The sequence below is a fragment of the Leptonotus elevatus genome, chromosome 11 (assembly GCF_054856555.1).
Source record: "Leptonotus elevatus isolate MCC_2025b chromosome 11, RoL_Lele_1.0, whole genome shotgun sequence".
Classification (NCBI taxonomy): domain Eukaryota; kingdom Metazoa; phylum Chordata; class Actinopteri; order Syngnathiformes; family Syngnathidae; genus Leptonotus; species Leptonotus elevatus.
In genome coordinates, this window is record NC_141249.1 from 7681986 (window position 1) to 7700727 (window position 18742).

The 18742-nt window shown below is 38.6% G+C and overlaps 1 protein-coding gene across 5 annotated transcripts; it reads left to right on the top strand.

Moving 5' to 3' along the window:
• The first annotated feature begins 1918 nt into the window (after positions 1-1918).
• dazap1 (DAZ associated protein 1) lies at positions 1919-17551 on the top strand. 5 transcript variants are annotated; one of them, XM_086089956.1, is made up of 13 exons: positions 1919-2066; positions 4080-4120; positions 5259-5425; positions 5810-5875; positions 7004-7111; positions 7308-7356; positions 10079-10161; positions 12617-12764; positions 12913-12945; positions 13267-13416; positions 13683-13847; positions 16007-16096; positions 17341-17551. In XM_086089956.1, exons 1-13 carry the CDS (start codon positions 2035-2037, stop codon positions 17505-17507), a joined length of 1299 nt encoding a protein of 432 aa, XP_085946082.1. In that variant the 5' UTR covers positions 1919-2034; the 3' UTR covers positions 17508-17551. The 5 variants fall into 5 exon arrangements, with proteins under 5 accessions (XP_085946082.1, XP_085946083.1, XP_085946084.1 ...); XM_086089957.1 differs by having other exon boundaries at positions 7007-7111; XM_086089958.1 differs by lacking the exon at positions 16007-16096.
• The last annotated feature ends 1191 nt before the right edge of the window (positions 17552-18742 follow it).

The following is an 18742-nucleotide window of genomic DNA, read 5'->3' on the forward strand; positions in this document are numbered from 1 at the left end:
TCCACCTACCTCTCATACTGCACGGGCCTCTTTTGTTACACTGCTTTTGAATATTAATGTAAAAGCACACGTTCATGCCCTGCCTTCTGTCGACAACAACATTACTACTCATGTCACAAAAGCTGGCCTTTGCCAAGGATTTTACAGTCTCTAGGGCAGGTCTTTTAGCATGCAGTGGATGTAGGGGTCTCAAATTATCCCCCCCCCCCCATTCTTTCTTGTGAATTCCTGAAAATAAAGCCACCCCTTGGAATTCCGCCAGTGTTGCTCTGTCTTCAAGAATGTGGCTAAGGAGATGAGAAAAAGCAAAGGTCATGTACTGCAGGCAAGTGTTTCCCAAACTTGATTGAGCCACGGCACCCATTTTATGTCACAAAAAGTGTCAATACTAAACATAATGATGATATGTATCTTGTTGATGATCTATTACAGCACGGGCACACTAGTGTAGGAATCAAATGCTTGCAACTTGACAATGTTCAGACAATCAATGGAGACTTTTTACTGCAAGGCCTTTTGTGATACTGCTCTTGTGCGTTGATATTTGACAAACCCTCTCTTCATATGGGCAACATACTGCTGTCCTCAGCATTGTTTTGTCCATCTCAAAGCAAATATAATGTCCACATGCAGTAATCAGCGGTAAAGGGCAAACAGATAATCATTATCAGCAACCGTGGCGTTTTTCACCTGATTTCCTTGATTTACAAGTTGTCTCAATGTAGAAGAATGTGAAAATATTTTTGGAGTGTGTGCCTTTTTTGCAAGGATATAGAAGATTGAAGTGAGATATTGTGCACCAGTTGTCAATTACTTAGAAATACATTAGGCTTGGGGTAGTTACATTTATTCAGAATGAATGATACATTTGTGTTTAGATGTTAAACATCACATTGAATTTTCAAATGCATCAAATAATAGACACAAGCCCCTGGTTGTTGTTAATGTACCCATAGACATGACAAGTGTTGCCAAAACGGTTTTAGAATCACACTTTGGAAAAAAAGAAAGAAAAAAGTTTGATTTTGAACAAGTTGAGCCACTAGGCGGCAGCAGCAGCTCATTCTTTCAGGCTTTTGTCTTCATGAACAAGGGTCACAGGTCACCGCTATCCTTGTGCCATCCATCCGTCCATCCATCCATCCATTCATCCAATAGGTAAATTAAATCACTGACTGTGCAAGTGTACCTAAAGTTACACGCATGTTACCTATTTTTTTGGTCTGTTTGTCTGCATTTAATTTATGCTTACAGTCTTTCTATTTACAGGAAATTAGCCTCATGGTCTTAATTGCATTCACAGACTATCTACCATAACGATATCTACAGTATCAATCTGTTCCTCTATTTTATCCTTGCTTAAATCTGCTAATCTGTAGTAAATCTAATAGTGTCTACAGTGGGGGGCAGTATAGTTTATCTGTTAGTAGACTACAGATTACTACAGACTAGAGATTTATAAATTATGTAATAAAGTTATTATTTGTTGTATACTGATCTATATTTCGTTTGTTTTCTTTAATGTTAATAAGGATACAAAATTATGCATAGGCGTATTTATAGTAACTTCTTAGACAAATTGAAAAAAAATTTCGCTGTGGAGAGTTGGGGGTCGCAAAATGTTTTCTTATTTCTGAATCCTGGGGGGGTTGGGGGCGTATAAAAAAATGATCTGCTTGTCAAATGTAGATTGATCTAATTCAGTTTGACAAAATTGACACTCATTTAAATAACTGACAATGTGAGTGATGATGTTTCACATTTGCAAGCTTTGTTATTATTTCCTTTGGTTATTATTATTATTATTATTATTTGTGGTCATCATCCAGTAAAATAAGATCCCCGGCTGCTGTGGTGGCGGTGCAGTGTTCCTTTAAAGGCGGTGCACTCTGCAGTGTCGTCATTGCGCAGAGCAGTTTTGAACCGAAAAAGCGGAGTGACCTTCCTTCCTTCGCTTTCAGTCTGAGAGGGGCAGCAGTCAAGCGAGAAGCCGGCTACAGCTCACACAGCCCCCTCCCCGCTTTCGCCTCAGAAATGAACAACAATTTAATCGGCGATGAAGTTGGGTAAGCTCCTTCCTACGAAGCGCTCTTACAAGGGATGTCGTCCTTTTCCAAAGTCTTTTTCATAACTTGCACTACCAGCTCTCTCATCGAGCTGTCATCTGACAGCTAGCTATTGCTAACGAGCTAGGTTAGCTTCAGTAAGTTAGCGACAGCGCTAGCACTTGCAAATATAGGCAAAAAGTGACATTTATGATGGGAGTTGCGAATAGGGCACATTGAGCAGATATGCCCAACTTCAGCGTTGGCTCTTGCCACTTTGCCTGTCGCGGAAATGTGCCAAAGTGTCACGTTATTCACTTATGCCGGTTGTTGTTTTTGCTCTCGGTTCGAAGCATCTGAACTAGCCAAGCTAACGTTTGCCAGCGGAGCGCAAGTCTGACTGACTTGGCCAAGAGGACACTTAGCGGGCACCGCGGGGGGATTCGGCATCCGCTCCCCGGCTCGTCCTCCAGTTTCCGCACAGTCGTCAAGTCTGTTCTTGACCACATTGAAATGGAATGAGCTTGATAGTGCGGATGTTGAACTGCTCGCGAAGTTGAAGCGTCCCTCCGACCGGGACCACCGTGCCCAGACTGGATACAGCCGGCTCCGGCCTGTGTCATTGTACCGCCACACGACAAAAAATGGTGTTAAAATACATAAACTAATGCATAAAATGGTGTTAATATCGCAACCTGTACTCCGAATTTAGCCTTACTGCACTGTTCTGTTTACACCTGCCTACTGTTTAAATGGCGAACCTGACTGCACTTATGTACTTGACCACTCGTACCTCTGTCTTTTTATACTAATGAGCTACACTATACATCTGTATACTTTACTGTTCCGCCTGTGTGAATGACGGAGTATTCTAATGTATTTGACTATAGTTGCATTATCACATTAATTAATTTCAAATACCATTTTAATAAAAAAAATTGTGCAAATGCTCAGAACTTTACAATTCTGTAGTTTTCCATGAAAGTCGACTGATTCTTTGTGTAAAAAAAAAGTTTTACTTTGGGAAGCAAAACATCATAGCCTATTTCTGACATGTTACAGACCAAACCAATAACTTAATTTATGTCACTGTCAATTTGAAATAATGTCATGATTTTGAATAAAGGTATGCAAATAAAATAATTGTTACCCTTTGACGATTTCCGCCTGTGTACAGTTACCTGACAGAGTGCACTTATGTACGTGACGGCACTTGTATATCGCTGCCGTCAAGCCGAAACCTCTTTAGTCACAATTTGGTAAATGTTCATATTTTTTTCCAAAAATCTATACTTTTGGTCAGTCCACACACATGCATGTATGATTTTTACGAATATTGACCAATCTAAAGTTTTAAATGGCTTGCTGTCTTTGATGATACATTGTTAAAGGTTGGAAAAAAACATGCTGTTTTGGGGGTCTTCTGAAAAGTGACGATTTTGGAGGTGCAAGGTTTTTGATCGACGCCAGCAATATCTGACTGTATGGCACTGTACTTTTGGCAGCCATTTACTCGACTTTTTACACTTTACCTGGTTGTGTACTCTTGTGTATTTGGCTGTTAGCACTAGTGTATATATTTTTACTATTTAGTTTGTATACCTGACTTTATGCACTTGTACTACTACTGTACTTGATTGCCTGTACCTGACTTTATACTGACCTGCTACAGTGTGCGCCTGTGTACCTAAGCATTTACACAAATGTCATCAATCACAAGTGATTGTGTGCACATGTGTACTCTTTCCGCCTGTCTGAACTGTTTACATTGGTGTATTTGACTGGGCACCTTTGTTTTGACTGTGTACATTTCTGTAGTTGACATCTATCAACTGTCTATCTGACTCTGTACACATTATGTTTATCTGTATACCTGATTGTGTACACATGTGTATTTGACTGCTTGCACCGGTGTACACATATAAATGACCTGCTCGCATTTATGTAGGTGATAGTTTACATCACTGTACTTGACCTGACTGTTGACACATTTCTCTGTCCAGTAACTTTGAACTTAATTTGTTTTCTTTGTAGAAAATTATTTGTTGGTGGGCTGGACTGGAGCACCACACAAGGTAGGTATCTTACAATAATTTTTAAGCAGGTGAATGCTCAGCTAATTTGCATGCAACATGTTGGAGCCATTTGTCTCCGGGGCAGAGTGGCACACTTTGTTGTCATAGAGAGAAGCTGGCTTCTCGCTTATTAGGACTGGAAAAGGTTAAGCAAAAGCATACAGTATTGCTGTGTGTAATTTTTCTTAGGTGACCAAAAGAAGAGCTGAATGTTCAAATTATTGTTTTGAAATGTTTCTTGTGGTGTCTCTCAAAACTACAACCAATAGTGTGACAGTGTATTGAACTTAAGAGCATTCTTATTGAAATAATTATAGGCAAAAATTTAGCCATTTGAATAGATGTTTTGTTTAATACAATCTACAGTAATTGCGGGAACGCATGAATGACCGTGACAAGGCTTTGCTCATCATTGGAATAATATAAAAAGCATTTTTTTCCCCAGGACTCTAAATTGTGTTCTTCAGTGACCTTTTGACATAAGAGAAATTTGAGCGGTTTAGAATCTTGCTCAATTTACGTGACTCTTGATAAAAATGACTCGTTACACAACCTCCTCAGAGATGGTTTTGCCTGTGCCGAATTCTTCACTTATGCATTCTTGTTTGACCACTGTGTAACTTTGGGTGTGTGCGTGTGTGTGTTAACGGCAGTGTAGCATAGAGATCACAAGCACAGCACTGTGGAACTCAGCTTGGCATTGTCCGCAGGGCTTACCAGCAATGAGAAAAGCAATTACAGACTCCTCATTTGTTGAAACTTGCTCACTTCGCCTCACTGGGTGTGTGCTGGCATTTTAGGGCTGTGGCGTGTGCTTGGTGCTATGCACATTAGGTCAGTCCTTTAGGAATTTGGATTCTTGACGTCTCTGTTTTTATATTTTATTGTGCCTATTTTTTTTCTCTTAAAAACATTGATTAATTACAATGACGAGATAATTTTATAGCTGTTAATTTGCCTTAGAACACCTGCGCTGAATGTGTTTTCCCAGCTTCATTTATCATGTCGAAAGCATGCATCTAGCCCTTGTGTTCAGGAGACAAATGTCATGTCTTTCATAACCATTTCACATTTGTAGTGTTGCTGTGTTTGTGTTTTATCATTCATTTCCTTCTTTTTTTTAATCTTTTTCCCTCAGAAACCCTGAGAAACTACTTTTCACAATATGGGGAAGTGGTAGATTGTGTTATAATGAAGGACAAAACAACTAATCAGTCACGAGGCTTTGGTTTTGTCAAATTCAAAGACCCCAATTGTGTACGGACAGTGCTGGAGACAAAGCCACATAATTTAGATGGCAGAAATGTAAGTATTGCACATGAAAGACTCCTGAAACAATATATGCGCATATTTTAATAACTGTGTGGCTGTAACCAGCTAGGTTGTATTTGATTTTTCACAGTTGCTAGATGTTTAAGTACAAGTAAAAAACATTTTTAATGTGAAATACATGCTTCTTGCAAAGAGTGGCATTTGTTTGCACAACAAAACTTACCTGTTCAAAGTCAAATTGACTAATTTGGCAGTTCACGTTGTAATTATCTCTGCATAGAAATGCTCTGTTAGTTTTCTGAACTGTATCCAGCATTATTCATCGTAAATGCAGTATTTCATCAAGCATTTATTCAAATAAGCCAGTGCGAAAAAATTTGCCACGCTCTGTTGATGGTTAAACATTTCCTCTCTCAGATTGACCCGAAGCCATGCACTCCTCGAGGAATGCAACCTGAAAAGTCTCGAACAAAGGAAGGCTGGGTAAGGAGAATCTCATTTCTTCTGGCCAGACGATGCTAGATGTGCATGCTACAATCATAGATCAATTATACTTATTGTTGTAGAGTAATAATGTTTAGCCACAAGTTCCACAACTATATGCGGAACAGCTAAGTAAAAAATTCATTAAAAACATTTTTTTTTTTCATTTGATTTGTTTTTGCGAAGTCATGATTGCATAGTTGTGCTAACTAAGCAAATAACCAACCAACCAAATAGCAAACAGGCCAAAACGTCCTCTAATCAAAATGTTCTAAATAAAATTCAGCCTCATCAAAATTACCAGACATAATGACATAATCAAGTAGCGGTACTCTGTATTGGCGAGTACGCAAATGTAAGTCCTTGTACTCGTACTTGATTTGAAAAAAGTGTTGTTGGTGCATCTCTAATGGCTACCGATTCCTAAATTCTTTCTCGTGCATGCATCTCATAGGGTTGATTGACATTGTAATTTGCAGTGGTGTGAAACAGGACTGCACTAAGCTGTTTCTGATATTTTGGTGATTTAGCCACATGAAATGAGTGACGTTTGTAACCGCTTCTAAATATATGCCTTATGAAGCAGAATCACAATTATCTAATATATAACTACCTAATAGTTGTGATTGTGAAGGTGATTTCTAAAATGCGTTCCTATAAGCGTCTTCACGGAAAAAGAAGCAAGGTGAAAAAAAATTGTTCAGTTGGCCTCCACTTACAGCCATTGAGTAGCAGATGAGTAATTGCCTTTTGTTACATATTTGTCTGCAAGCATGGGCTCTGAATGTCAGAGGCGATTGTGAGTGAGGTCCTTTTGGTCCTCAATGTTTTACTGGCAAAGCAAAAGATGCATTTGATTGAAGTCATTGATGTCGGAGCAGCCTCGAGCCTTTACAGTTTGAGTGCAGCGCGATTGTGAAGAGAGTGAGCGGAGGAAGCCGTCCGCCGTGTTCCCTGATCTGTGGAGACTAGTGTTTGCATTGACATGACATGTTAAGAATTATACCCCAGGGCAAAAGGAGAACCTAATTTCTTCTGTACTGCCTGAATAGATGATGGCTAAGCGGCCCTTCCCAGAGGGATCCTTTAACAGACATTGTAATCCATACACTTCTTGTTTTCTTTCAGAAGGGCAGCAAAGCCGATAGCAATAAATCGAAGAAGATATTTGTAGGTGGAATCCCCCACAACTGTGGCGAGCCTGAACTCAGGGACTATTTCAATAGGTTCGGAGTGGTGAGTATTGTTAATTAGATAATCACTTCATAGTGGCTTTATGGACACATTCACAATTCATACTTGAGTAATGAAAAAAGCACTTTTCATGGAATGGGAAAGAGCAATGTGATATTTGTCTTAATTTAGGTTAACAAAGAAACTTGTCAGCTTTTTTTTTTTTAAATGGCCATTGTTTCCCTTTGTCCAATTCAAGGTCACAGAGGTGGTAATGATCTATGATGCGGAGAAGCAGAGGCCCCGAGGTAAAAGCTGATCCCGTTTTCAACTTCCCCCCCCCTTCCCCCTCCATACCTTACCATCTTAAATCTAATGACAAACTATTCTGGCCCAAAGAGAAACGGACCATTCAACTGTGGAAATGACATTCATTTTAATCACTGCAGTCTTGTGTGTGTGGGCACTCCATTTGAGGGCATACCAAGCTATCATAGCGTTAAAAAATGGTGTAATTTATGAATTATAGTCAAGAAGAAGACATCAATGATATTGCAAAGATACTTCGTAGCCTCTCTCAGATGGAACCTTTCGTGTAAGTGTATTTATTTATTTTCATTTAAAAAATATTTTTGACCTTGAACATGACAAGAGACTGATGAACATTAAAATGATGTTGAGTGAATGTGATAAGATTCTAAGAATTCATACCATTAGAAAAAGAAAAAAAAAATCAAAAATATTGTGCGTATGTACTGTTTGCATATACCCACACAGTTAAAATTATACTATACTAAAACTCGTGGTTCCTAATTTTGAGTTTTTAAACTGAAACTCAGATTAGGTTTCTTAACACAGTTGCATTTACTACAACTGTATAATTTATTGTTGTTTAAGCCTCTTTTTTTTTTTTTTTTTTCAATCGAGAGAACATCGAGTCAGAGAATATAAAGTTGCCTTGCCTAGAGAAAAGCAAAAAGTTAATGGCAAGTCGTTAGCAGATGCTTTGGGAGGCAAAGCATCAACTAAAAGCGGAAACATTCGAGGCAGCCAGATGGTCAACATGCAAAAGACGCTGTGAACAGTTTGAGCTTCAAAGGGGAATTTGACCTTCAAAGGGGTTTCAGTGATGAAGGTGATCTTGTGTTTCACAAGAACAAAGGTTTTTGTGTTCGCTACTCAAAAAGGTCTCCTTATGAACTCACTGAGAGTGGAAGTCGCATATCACAGAATTGCATCTAGTTAAATCCTACATGTATAGTGACGCTTTGTGCGTAAATTGCCTGCCCGGGATTCAGACCAGCCACCGGCAATGTTGGTGTCAGCCACTGTCCAGTGAGCTCCAGTCACATCTGTTTCATCTACATTTGTCCTACATAGCAATGATGCTGCGACCAGTGACCCACAACATGTTCTGTGTTCCCGTTTCTACTCCATTCATTTGCCCTCTGTTTGGGAGAAACGGAATAGTTTGTCATTGGAGCTTAACATGATCTAATGCACCAGTTAAGACCATTGCACAATCTTTAACGTAGCTTGAACACATTAAATTCATTGGATGTTTAGTTTCGGAATAAGTTTTCTTCAACCTTGATTTTTGCACATAAATGATACATGTACCTTAAATGGCATACTATGTTTTCCCATATGTAGAAATGTTAAGTATTTTTGCAAGTGAGCCCTTTCTATTTTTCTTTTCCTCTGTGCCCCTTCTCCTTGTGAATTGTTTGAATGTGATTAACTGTGTCTTTTAAGAATTGTCTTTTCTCCTTTAGGTTACTGTGCATTGATTGGTACCACAGAGGTACAGGCCTTTTTATAATTTTTTTATTTTAATTCCCAAACGTCCAATTGGTTATTGGGGTGTATACAAAGTCGTATCTGATTTGAACCGGGCTTAAGGTTTAACAAATTAACATTGCATCTAATTGTTAGATGACAAACAAAAATGCCGCTAAATGGAGTACTGAAGTGTTTTCCCAAAGATGCTTTCCATTTTGTGTAAAATAGTTATAGGATCGAGAAAATGTAGCACAGAATGAATAATTATTTAGTATAGTATAGTAATTCAGCTAAGCAACAAGTCCAATATCTCCCAAAATGTTACTTGAACGAGGATCATAGCATGGTTCTAAATTCAGATTGAGGACATTGGCAGATATTATTAATATCAATAGGCCACACAGCTCGGGGATGCTTGGCTGGAGGTCTCTGAAATCTCAGTTTGTTGTCTCTCAGGATGTTTGAGCGGATTCAGGTTAGGTCCCCAAGTAGAGATTGGTTCTCAACCTAGTTCTGCCAAAGTAGAAAGTTAATCTAAATGAAAATAGAACACTGGCACTTAGAAAAGTATTGTTACAGTTAACAGATAAACTCCTTTTCCCCATTAGCCTGCAAGCTTAACGTGTTAAGATCTACATGTTACAGGTCTGCTTTTTTGTTTTCCTGATTGTCTTTGTACATGCCCCATGAAAACTTCAAAAAGTCATTTTGGGAGACCAGTTATGGCCTGTATCTTTGTGTTATCATTTGTAGTGTTTTATTATTCAATTTTGGCTTATCCTGGCTGACTCAAAAGTAAAATATTAAATTTGGGAAAGCTTGGAGAAAGCTTTAGGCATTCTACAGTTTGTGTTTCTCCATGTTTTTGTAATGCATTAACAATGGCTGCCACAAGTATGTGCTCCAAAGCAAAATACCCAGGACAATTCAAGGTGGGGTTTGGATGAAACAGCATAAAATATGCCGATGTATTGTATTGCTAGTATTATTTATATAATAGTCACTAATTCTTCATGTCAAACAAGGACTTAATTCTCAAAATGTTCCAGACTAATGTTTCCTTCAAACCACCATGCTGTATAATTTTGGATCTTGTGTTGTTTTGCGTTTGTGCGACGTCATCCAAACCCCAGGAGCCTCTTGCTCAATCTTGACAGATCCTCACTCTGCCGAATCCCAATACTGTTCTTCATCTTGTGTTGTCACAACCTCCCCTGCTACCTTGATTCACTCTTCGTCGTTGGCTAGGTTTTGGATTTATTACTTTCGAGGCTGAACAATCAGTGGACCAGGCTGTCAACATGCATTTTCACGACATCATGGGCAAAAAAGTGTGTAGTTGTAGTTTTATTTTAACCTTCAGATAAAACAGAGGCTTGGGCGACTGATTTTACATTACAGTATAATGTGACGCGGTTACTTACAATTGAGCTCATTTCCAAGTTTGACTCACATTGCAGGATTTTACAATTGGACTTCTTCATTTTATGCTTAACAAAAAAAACATTCACTTTATCCACTGACAAATGCTGTCATGTTTTGGTATTTCTGATGTTTTCGCCTAAGGCTCTGTTTAAAAATGACCGCTCCTTTAGGATGTGTTAGGTGTAATTTAGTTGACCCAACAATTTCATTCTCAAAAGTAATTTGCTACCAAAAAATATATGTTCAATTGTTCATGTATTACTAAGTACATAATTGTAATTCAATAAATACAAAGGATTCACAGCCCACTGAATTACAGAATATAATTCACCTAAAGGATTGGTCCAATCAGTTCTGTTTCTTTTGTTTTTTGATATTTGGTTGGCTGGTCACTTCCACGTCAACATGTCTTCTTTTACGTAAAAAAAAAAAAAACTCAGTGACCTCAATCAAAGAATCTCCATACTGTGTCCATCCACCTAGAAATACAAAATTTTGCAGGTCTCTAATGTCAAAGTTGAGGAATTTAGATGGCAAAAAAAAAAAGTTGCTTTCACGGTATGTGTCAGATGTTATGTGTTTAGTGTGGATATGTGAATCAGATTATGGCAAGCTTTCCACTAGGAAAAAATAAGTAAATTATTCACCATTGGGCGATATTTAAGTGTGCCTTCTTGCATTCCGGCATTGTGGCTTCTATTGTTTTATGTGACAAACATCACCCACCTAGAGGCTTGTTTGAATAAAACTAGTGTGTTTATATCCTATATGTTCAGATTAGTCTAATGCAGTAATACAACAGCCATTATAGCAACTATCTGTTTCCACTTATAAGTGGCAATTGACTCGATCTAGTTTTGTTGTTGTTACTAAATTGATGACCCACAGTAGGCACCCAGGAAATCTTAATTAAAATGTTACTTTCTATCTCATTGGTAATGGATTTAGCTCAACCTGTAAACTGTCCTCTTAGAAACCCCCCTTGACTTTGCCCTGATTTTCCAGCAGGCATCAAGGCTGCTCAACTTAATCCATTGTTCTTTACTTGACATTACCTTACGCTGGGACTTGAGGGAGCTTGGGAAGTATGAGTTACAAAATTAGAAAATGGAGCACATCAAACTGAGGAACAAATCCCAGTTCTGCTGTTGGGGACTTTACAGGAGTCATGGTATCCATCACACGAAGCTGTGAAGCCCACGGGAGAAAGCGCTCTGGTAGCTGCCGGCGGCAGGGGCCACTACCAGACGTGCGCGTAATTGGGTCGACAGAGAAAAAAGAGATGAGGCTGGGGTTGCCAGCAACACCTTAAAACTGGGTGGAATTTGTGATTCATTTTCCTCCTACAAGGTGACCCCAATAACTCAACCCCTCAGTCTATTTCTGGTTGGCTCCCCCTTAGTCTCTGCCCGTTTCTTTGAGCTGGTTAACTGTTTGTTGCAGTGCCTTGACACCTAGTTTTTCCCAATTCAATGTGCTGTAATATAATAATAATAATAATAATAATACATTATTTATAATGCCCTTACATCACAATATCTCAAAGGGCTACAAGTAGAAAAGAAAATGGCGTGCATTTTTATTTAAAAAAAATAAATAATGTAAAAGCAACAATACTGAAGTAAATAAGATATACAGAACAGTGTAGGGTTGGTGAACTATTTTATCACTATCAAGTAAGAAATAGAACACAGAAAGCACAAGATCATTAGTCTTTGTGGCTTTATTTTGTGTCATGTCATTTTTGACAAAATTATACCTTTTGACACAGTATGAAGATTCAATTTTATACTGAAAAATGTTCATTTTTTCTATCTGCATGTTTACCTTTATATTCTGTTAGAATTGCGATACAATTTTCTCTTTACATCCATCCCCCTTAAAACGTATTCCAAATAGAAATAAATTGAGATTCTTCATATGCATTAGATGGAGAAAGGTAAGTTGTAATTTTACATTAGAGTACTATAATAATTTATAGAAGGCAGTTCACTGAGGGAAAAAAAAAATCTATGTTTCCCAGGTACATTAAATGTTTAGATAAAAACATGTTTACATTTTAAAAGTCTTTCATTGATATTTAAATTTAAATTGATTTATTTATTATTATTTTTTAATATAACCTAACAAACTTGATTTGTTGTACCTGAAACACATAGCTATACTTCTCTCCTGGTTACACAATAATTTTGATTTAGGCATTCAATCCATGTTAATGTCCTAAAGTAAAACATTTTAAATTGGCCCCTAACACCAAGATTTATGTCTTAAAATGTCTGTTAGGACAGTTCTGACTAGGCGGGCAACTTCATGGGCCATTTACTGGTGTTGCCAAATGTGTCCACCTTGTCCTTTGTCCAGGTTGAAGTAAAGAAGGCAGAACCCCGTGACAATAGCGCTCCTGGTCAGCTCGGCCAAGGCCAGTGGGGACCCAGGAGCATCTTGAGTGCAGCAAATGGTTGGCCAGCACAGCCTGCCCAGGGTTGGCAACACCCTTATGGAGCACAAGGTGAGTGTAAAGAAACAAATACATAGGCATTATTAGTGTTTGGAGTAAAAGCTATGTTCTGTGAACTGAATTTTGAACAAGTGTCTACTTTTCAGATGACAATTTCTCCCTTTGTCTAAAGTATTGTTTTATTATTTTGTCTCTGAAGGCATTTGGGTTTCCACTACTGGCCAACCTATAGGTAGGGTCTCAACCTCTCCTTGCTAACAACAGCAACCAAATATTTGCTTATGTTCTCTCCATGTAATAATTACTTCAAATCAAGTCAGATTTACTTTATGACAGCAAAAATACTTCAAATCAAGTCCTTGCACACTGTGGCTTTTTGTGTGTGCATTAGTTGACATATCTTATGTTTGTCATTTTATCCCCCCCCCCCCCCCAAAAAAAAAAGAAACTGCTCATTAAAATGTTAGGCCAGCAGTCCCAATTGTAAATTTTCATGGCACACATGCCTGGTTGAATTTGTGTTCCTAAGCAATGCTGTTCTCCAATTGATCAGGTGGTTATGGACCTCCATTAACAGCAGGCCGGGGAACCCCCACGCAGCCCCCTTCACCTTTTAGTGCATTCCTGGTCACCACCCCAGCGGGCAGCTTTGCTGCACCTCAGGGCTACCCTCCGCAGGGCTTCAGCACAGCGGCGCCATTTGGTGAGTGAGGCTAACACGCTCATTGCAACCACATACAGAATTGGCACATGATATAGTTATGTTTATATTAATTATACAGTAAACAAAACACATTGGATAACTAATTCATTGTAGTTTCTGATACTAGTCTTAATTTTCTATATCCACTGACGTGTCCCTATTTTTTCCCCTCAACAGAATGTAGAAGACACTTCATAGTATGATGTGTTTGATACGCTAATTATGATGAGAGAAAAATCAATACGAGTGTAATTTTATTGTAACAGGTTACAGTTTTGGCACTCCTCAAGCAGAACAGTATGTTCAGCAGGTTCCTCCTCCACCTACTACTCCAGGAACTGCAACGTTGGGCTTTGCTCCCACCACTACACCAACTCAGGACTTGAGCAAAGCTTCCTCTGTGCAGCCTGACTTTCCATATAGCCAATATGGTAAGAAACGTAATTGTGCTTTTTGCTCTTCCATGCCTCTTTATCTCCCATTTGATTTGTATACATCTTAACGGACGGCCATGCCACTAGATCATTTTTGGTCACAACTCGAGTTATTTTTAATGCATATGCATTATTGACATCAGAAACACAGAGCTTGCTATTGAAATAATTTACCATGAGCTTAAACAGCTCACATGCATGCATACATGTTTTTTTTTACACACATGAATCCCACTTCTACCCGAGTTGTGAAGTGGCTGTCATTTGTGTAAGGTTTCTCCAGCAGGGCTGCGGTTTGGTAAAAAGGTTGCTAGGGGTTTGTTTGAATTAGATCATCCTGTCTTGTAATGCTTGTTGCTTAGCACTTTCATTTAATCCTTGACGGATTGCTTACATCCAACTTTGTCGAAGTACTTATGCATTTTAGTTATTGCAGCCCTAACACTCAGTTCTCCTTTTCAAGGGCCTTGTTGACTTCCATTTGTGGTCTCGGCGCGTTTGCCATACACGAAACCACTTTGAGTTCAGCTTGTTCAATCTTAATGCTGAAATGCCTTTCAACATTTTTCAACATGTCTGGAATGTGTTCATACCAGACTTGCATGCTTGTAACTGAAAGCAAATGTATTATTCACTTACTATGCATGCAGATTTTTAATTTTTCTAATAATTTGTCATTTTATCTGCATTGTTATTCCATCCAGTCTTTGAGCTTGACTGTTGTTTAACATTACCTTTGAAGATGTTAAGCAGGGGAGGTTTTTGCCAATTTTTAGCAAGCGCAAGATAGACGTGCAAAAAATATGGCACGGCTTAATTTCAGCTTTTCCATAGTACTTTTTTGCCTCAATTAAGAAATTGAATCTTGTGGAGAACATACATAAGGTGCAAGGCTAATCTTTTACACTTAGTTACATAAATATTGTGTCAGATAAGGGGCAATTATGTAAGAGAAGTTACATCCAGTTTTCTCAGACCCGACGACCTCACTCACTCTTGACAGTTATCCATTCGTGTGTTTTTATTTCCTGTTTGTGCATTTCTTTCATTCAGTTTTTTGCACTCAATCTTTCCTGCATCCTCAGGCCTCCACTTAATAGACCAAATCGTGCCTCACAAGTTTATTTTAATTTTTTTCCAAACCCTAAAAAATCGAATTTGATATTTGACTGGCTAAATGCTAATGGTCTGCTGAGATGACATCATCTATTTAAAAAGACGTCTGTGGTAGTATTAGATCAGGTCCAAGGAAAAGGGCTTGTGCATCTTTAACATTACCTCATTCACTGCCATAAATTCATTAAAAAATAAATTTTGAAAAAATTAGGGGCGACAGGCAATCATTTTTTAAAATTGTAATTAATCGTATGACTTCACTAGTTAACTCACGATTAGTCTCAAATTGTATATCTGTTCGAACTGTACAATGAAAAAAAATTCTAGGTTTTCATACTCTTGTTAACAAAAGAGGAAAAAAATGTTCAACTAATAGAAATGGTTCAAATGTATTTTTGACGTTTTTAGCCGTCAATGGCAGTGAATGAGTTAACATCTGAGCTGTAACAGTAAATGAAATACATGTCCCCTAATGCCTAATAGAAATTTGTTTAAATGATTTTTTGACATTTATAGCCGTCAATGGCAGCCAATGAAGAAAAAAGAAGAAAAGATTATAAAAAATTTGGGGCGTCAGTAAATTAAATACATGTCCACTAATGCCAGTAAATTTCTGGCAATGGTCCGTCACTTGGCGCGGCACCAAATAAAAGCCTCTGGTGTGCATTTGACAACCGCACCACAATTTTTTTATGCACCTCTGCTTATGTTGCTATCATATACAGTTGTATACAAAACCACGACAGAATCATATCCAGTCGCTAATTTAATAGGCTAAAAATAAATGGCTGATTTATAAGGTTGTCATTAATGAATGATTAAAATGGTAGTAGGCCATATTGCCAACGCCAGCCTTCCACATCAAAGTCCGCTCTCATGACACCCAAAATACAGACTTTCCGAGTGACACATAACCAGATAGAAGTGTAGAGCCAGAAAATGAGTAGAACTGTTAAGCTGTCACGTTATAATACGAGGGATACTAATTAGTTGGCCAGTATAAGGGTTCAGTCATCGTGGTCTCCTCGTCTCCCTGATAGGCTTGGGTAACTACCCTCAGGAGCGCTCTGCCTACGGACCAACGCATCCTCACACTTATGGTCAGGATGATCAGGGAGGATGTAGTGCAGGTAGGTGCCAGCATCATATTCTCCAACCACAAAAGTAGCATTTCTTCACTACTTTAGTGTCTGTACTAAGACACAACCTGGTTCTTTGGCTCTTTTGCATGTACATTCAAATGTATGCATGTATAGTAAAACACGGCCATTGGTTGTGAATGTAATTGAACGCACCGGTAATTTACCATCAAATTGGCTGTTAGAGCTCCAAACATATTGTTTCCCTCAGTGGCTTCTGCTTTACTATACCTAAACAAATCCCCTTTTTGCTTCTGTCTTGTCTGCATTGCTGTTCAGCTTACAAAAAGGATGATCTAATGGTCAGAACTACATTTTTGTTCATGGCTCAGTTATGTTAATGTATCACCCATTTACCCGGCACTTTACCCTCCACGTCCTTATTCCACAGAATATCTGAAGCTATTTAAAAACGCAATTATAATATATTTAAAGACAACAGTCTAATGTTCTTTGGATTCACATTTTTATCTTTGACTTGATCCTAAAGAGGTCCAAAATGTGTTTTCTCTCGATCGCATTAGTTCATATTACTCTTTTTCCAGTTAGGTTAGTGTTTTATGTATCTGTGTTGGTGACCTAGAAAATTTCAATCCGATGGAAAGAAAGTAAAATCACCCACAATAACCAGCAAAATTGAGTGCCTACATGGTGCTTGGCCTTTCTTTACTGGATGTCACTGATTCTCATCCAATTTGCAGCGTGATGGTGCCACCAAGTGTCCAAATAGAAGAATGCCAACTGATCGGTCAGGATGCTTTTTGCCCGTAGGAGGCATGGAGGTCTTCTAATACAGTTTATCTGTAGCGAGGCAGCAAATATGCAACTAGCATTGAATTTCCTTCATAACGGCAAAAGGGACATTGAAAAAAAATTGGGAGATTTTATTCACGTAATGCCATGATAGCACGGGCGACAGACATTAATTCGTCGCCGGGGTGGAGGGGGCTGATGAAAACGGACCGGCCGTTTACAAAACTCTACACTTAACTTTTTCACTGGCAGTACAGTACTGGTGCTACCAACACGGGATTTGGTCGCACCCTTTTTTGGGGAGGTACAACATGACCCTATTTGCTGATGTGTAGTCTTCTCAATTTCCATACCGTAGTTATGACGCAAGGAATGACAGTGACTCAAAATATGATATTTCTGAAATATTTTACTGTGCAACAAGCAGCGGCTGGCAAAACATCAATTTTCCCTGTTGCTTCAAATCTTTTCGTCCACCGCAGGCTATGCTCAGGACCTGACTGCATTCAGCCACACCTTTGCAGACCCGAGTCAGACAACGGCCTCATATGGCTCAGCACAGCCCGTCGCTGCTCCACAGTCCGCCGCCAGTGCGTTTGGAAGAGGGCAGAACCACAATGTACAAAGCTTCCATCCGTATCGACGTTGACTGTCACTTTGGGACAAGGATGTTATGTAAAATTCTACACAAAAATGATCTGGGGGGGGGGGGGGTAGGGGGAGGAGTCAGGGAAATGTGTGTTGGATTGTTCTTTGGATTATTTTGAATGCGCATTGTGAAACGGAAACCTCAGTGAAAGTAGGTCTTCCAGTTTGGTCAAAAGAGTTGTAAAAATATTTTTCTTTACCTAATTTAAGAAAAATTCATCAGAAAGATGCTTTTATGTCCAATACTTCAACAATGTTTTATAGTAGAACTAAAACTACTTTGCAATAATTTTGATTGTCGCATTGAACACTAGCACATAGATTATATGGAAAGAGACTTGCATATAAATATGTATATTTATGGTTGACACAAATGAAAACAGGGTTTTGCATTTCCCCAGCTTTAAATTCTAGGGAAATTGTTTTTGTTTGGTCAATATTGTTTACTTTCTGAGCCTTTCAAGTTTGTTTGAAATTGAGATTATTGATATATATTATACACAAACTGTGCAATTTTTTAAAAAGGAATTTTGTACTAAAATGTACACTTTGCTTGTTTTTTTTTATTATTATTTAAAGATGTAGACTTCCCTCAGGTGGCTGTTTTGGGTGCGTTTTGCACTTATGCAAAAAGGACAAATTATTATTAAAAAAAAACAAAGTTTTAAGGATGTTATTTGTCCACTTCATTTGTTTTGGAATGTTGAAAGAACCACTCCTAATCGAATTTGATGTTAGTTGGGTAAGTATCTCTATACATGGCGTAATAATACCCTTGTATGTGATTATGAGTTGCTTTATTACCATGCGGGGTAATCGAATGCACTTAAAGAGCCGCTGTCAGCTGTAACTGCTCACTGACTTGAGCCAACCAGGGCTGCCGCTACACCAAGGCTAGGCGCAGGCAATTGACAAGTCCAAACATCCGGGCATTTGTGCTATTTTCACAATGCAACACCTTCATTTCCATGGTGTATTGTATTGCTTTTGTCTGTGACTAGCATACAAAACAGCCATATTGTTATAGTAGTCAAACATAACGGAATTTTGGAATTGTCAATAGACCCGTCTGAAGTCTGTGTAAGCCTTCAGCATTTTAGTTGAGATATATATTTTTATAAACTGTTTTCTCAGTTCCCCTATGTATTGGTCGAGCCCCCCGTTTAGGCCGGGAGAGAGAGAGGTGGGAAACAATTCTAGAGCCGTCCCTGGAGCCAACGTTCAAGCTGCAGTGTC

Coding starts and splice junctions, on each gene's coding strand:
- dazap1 (XM_086089956.1), top strand. CDS start 2,035: ATGAACAACAATTTAATCGGCGATGAAGTTGG. Junction 4,121..5,258: donor GGACTGGAGCACCACACAAG/GTAGGTATCTTA, acceptor TTTTTCCCTCAG/AAACCCTGAGAAACTACTTT. Junction 7,357..10,078: donor GGAGAAGCAGAGGCCCCGAG/GTAAAAGCTGAT, acceptor GTCGTTGGCTAG/GTTTTGGATTTATTACTTTC.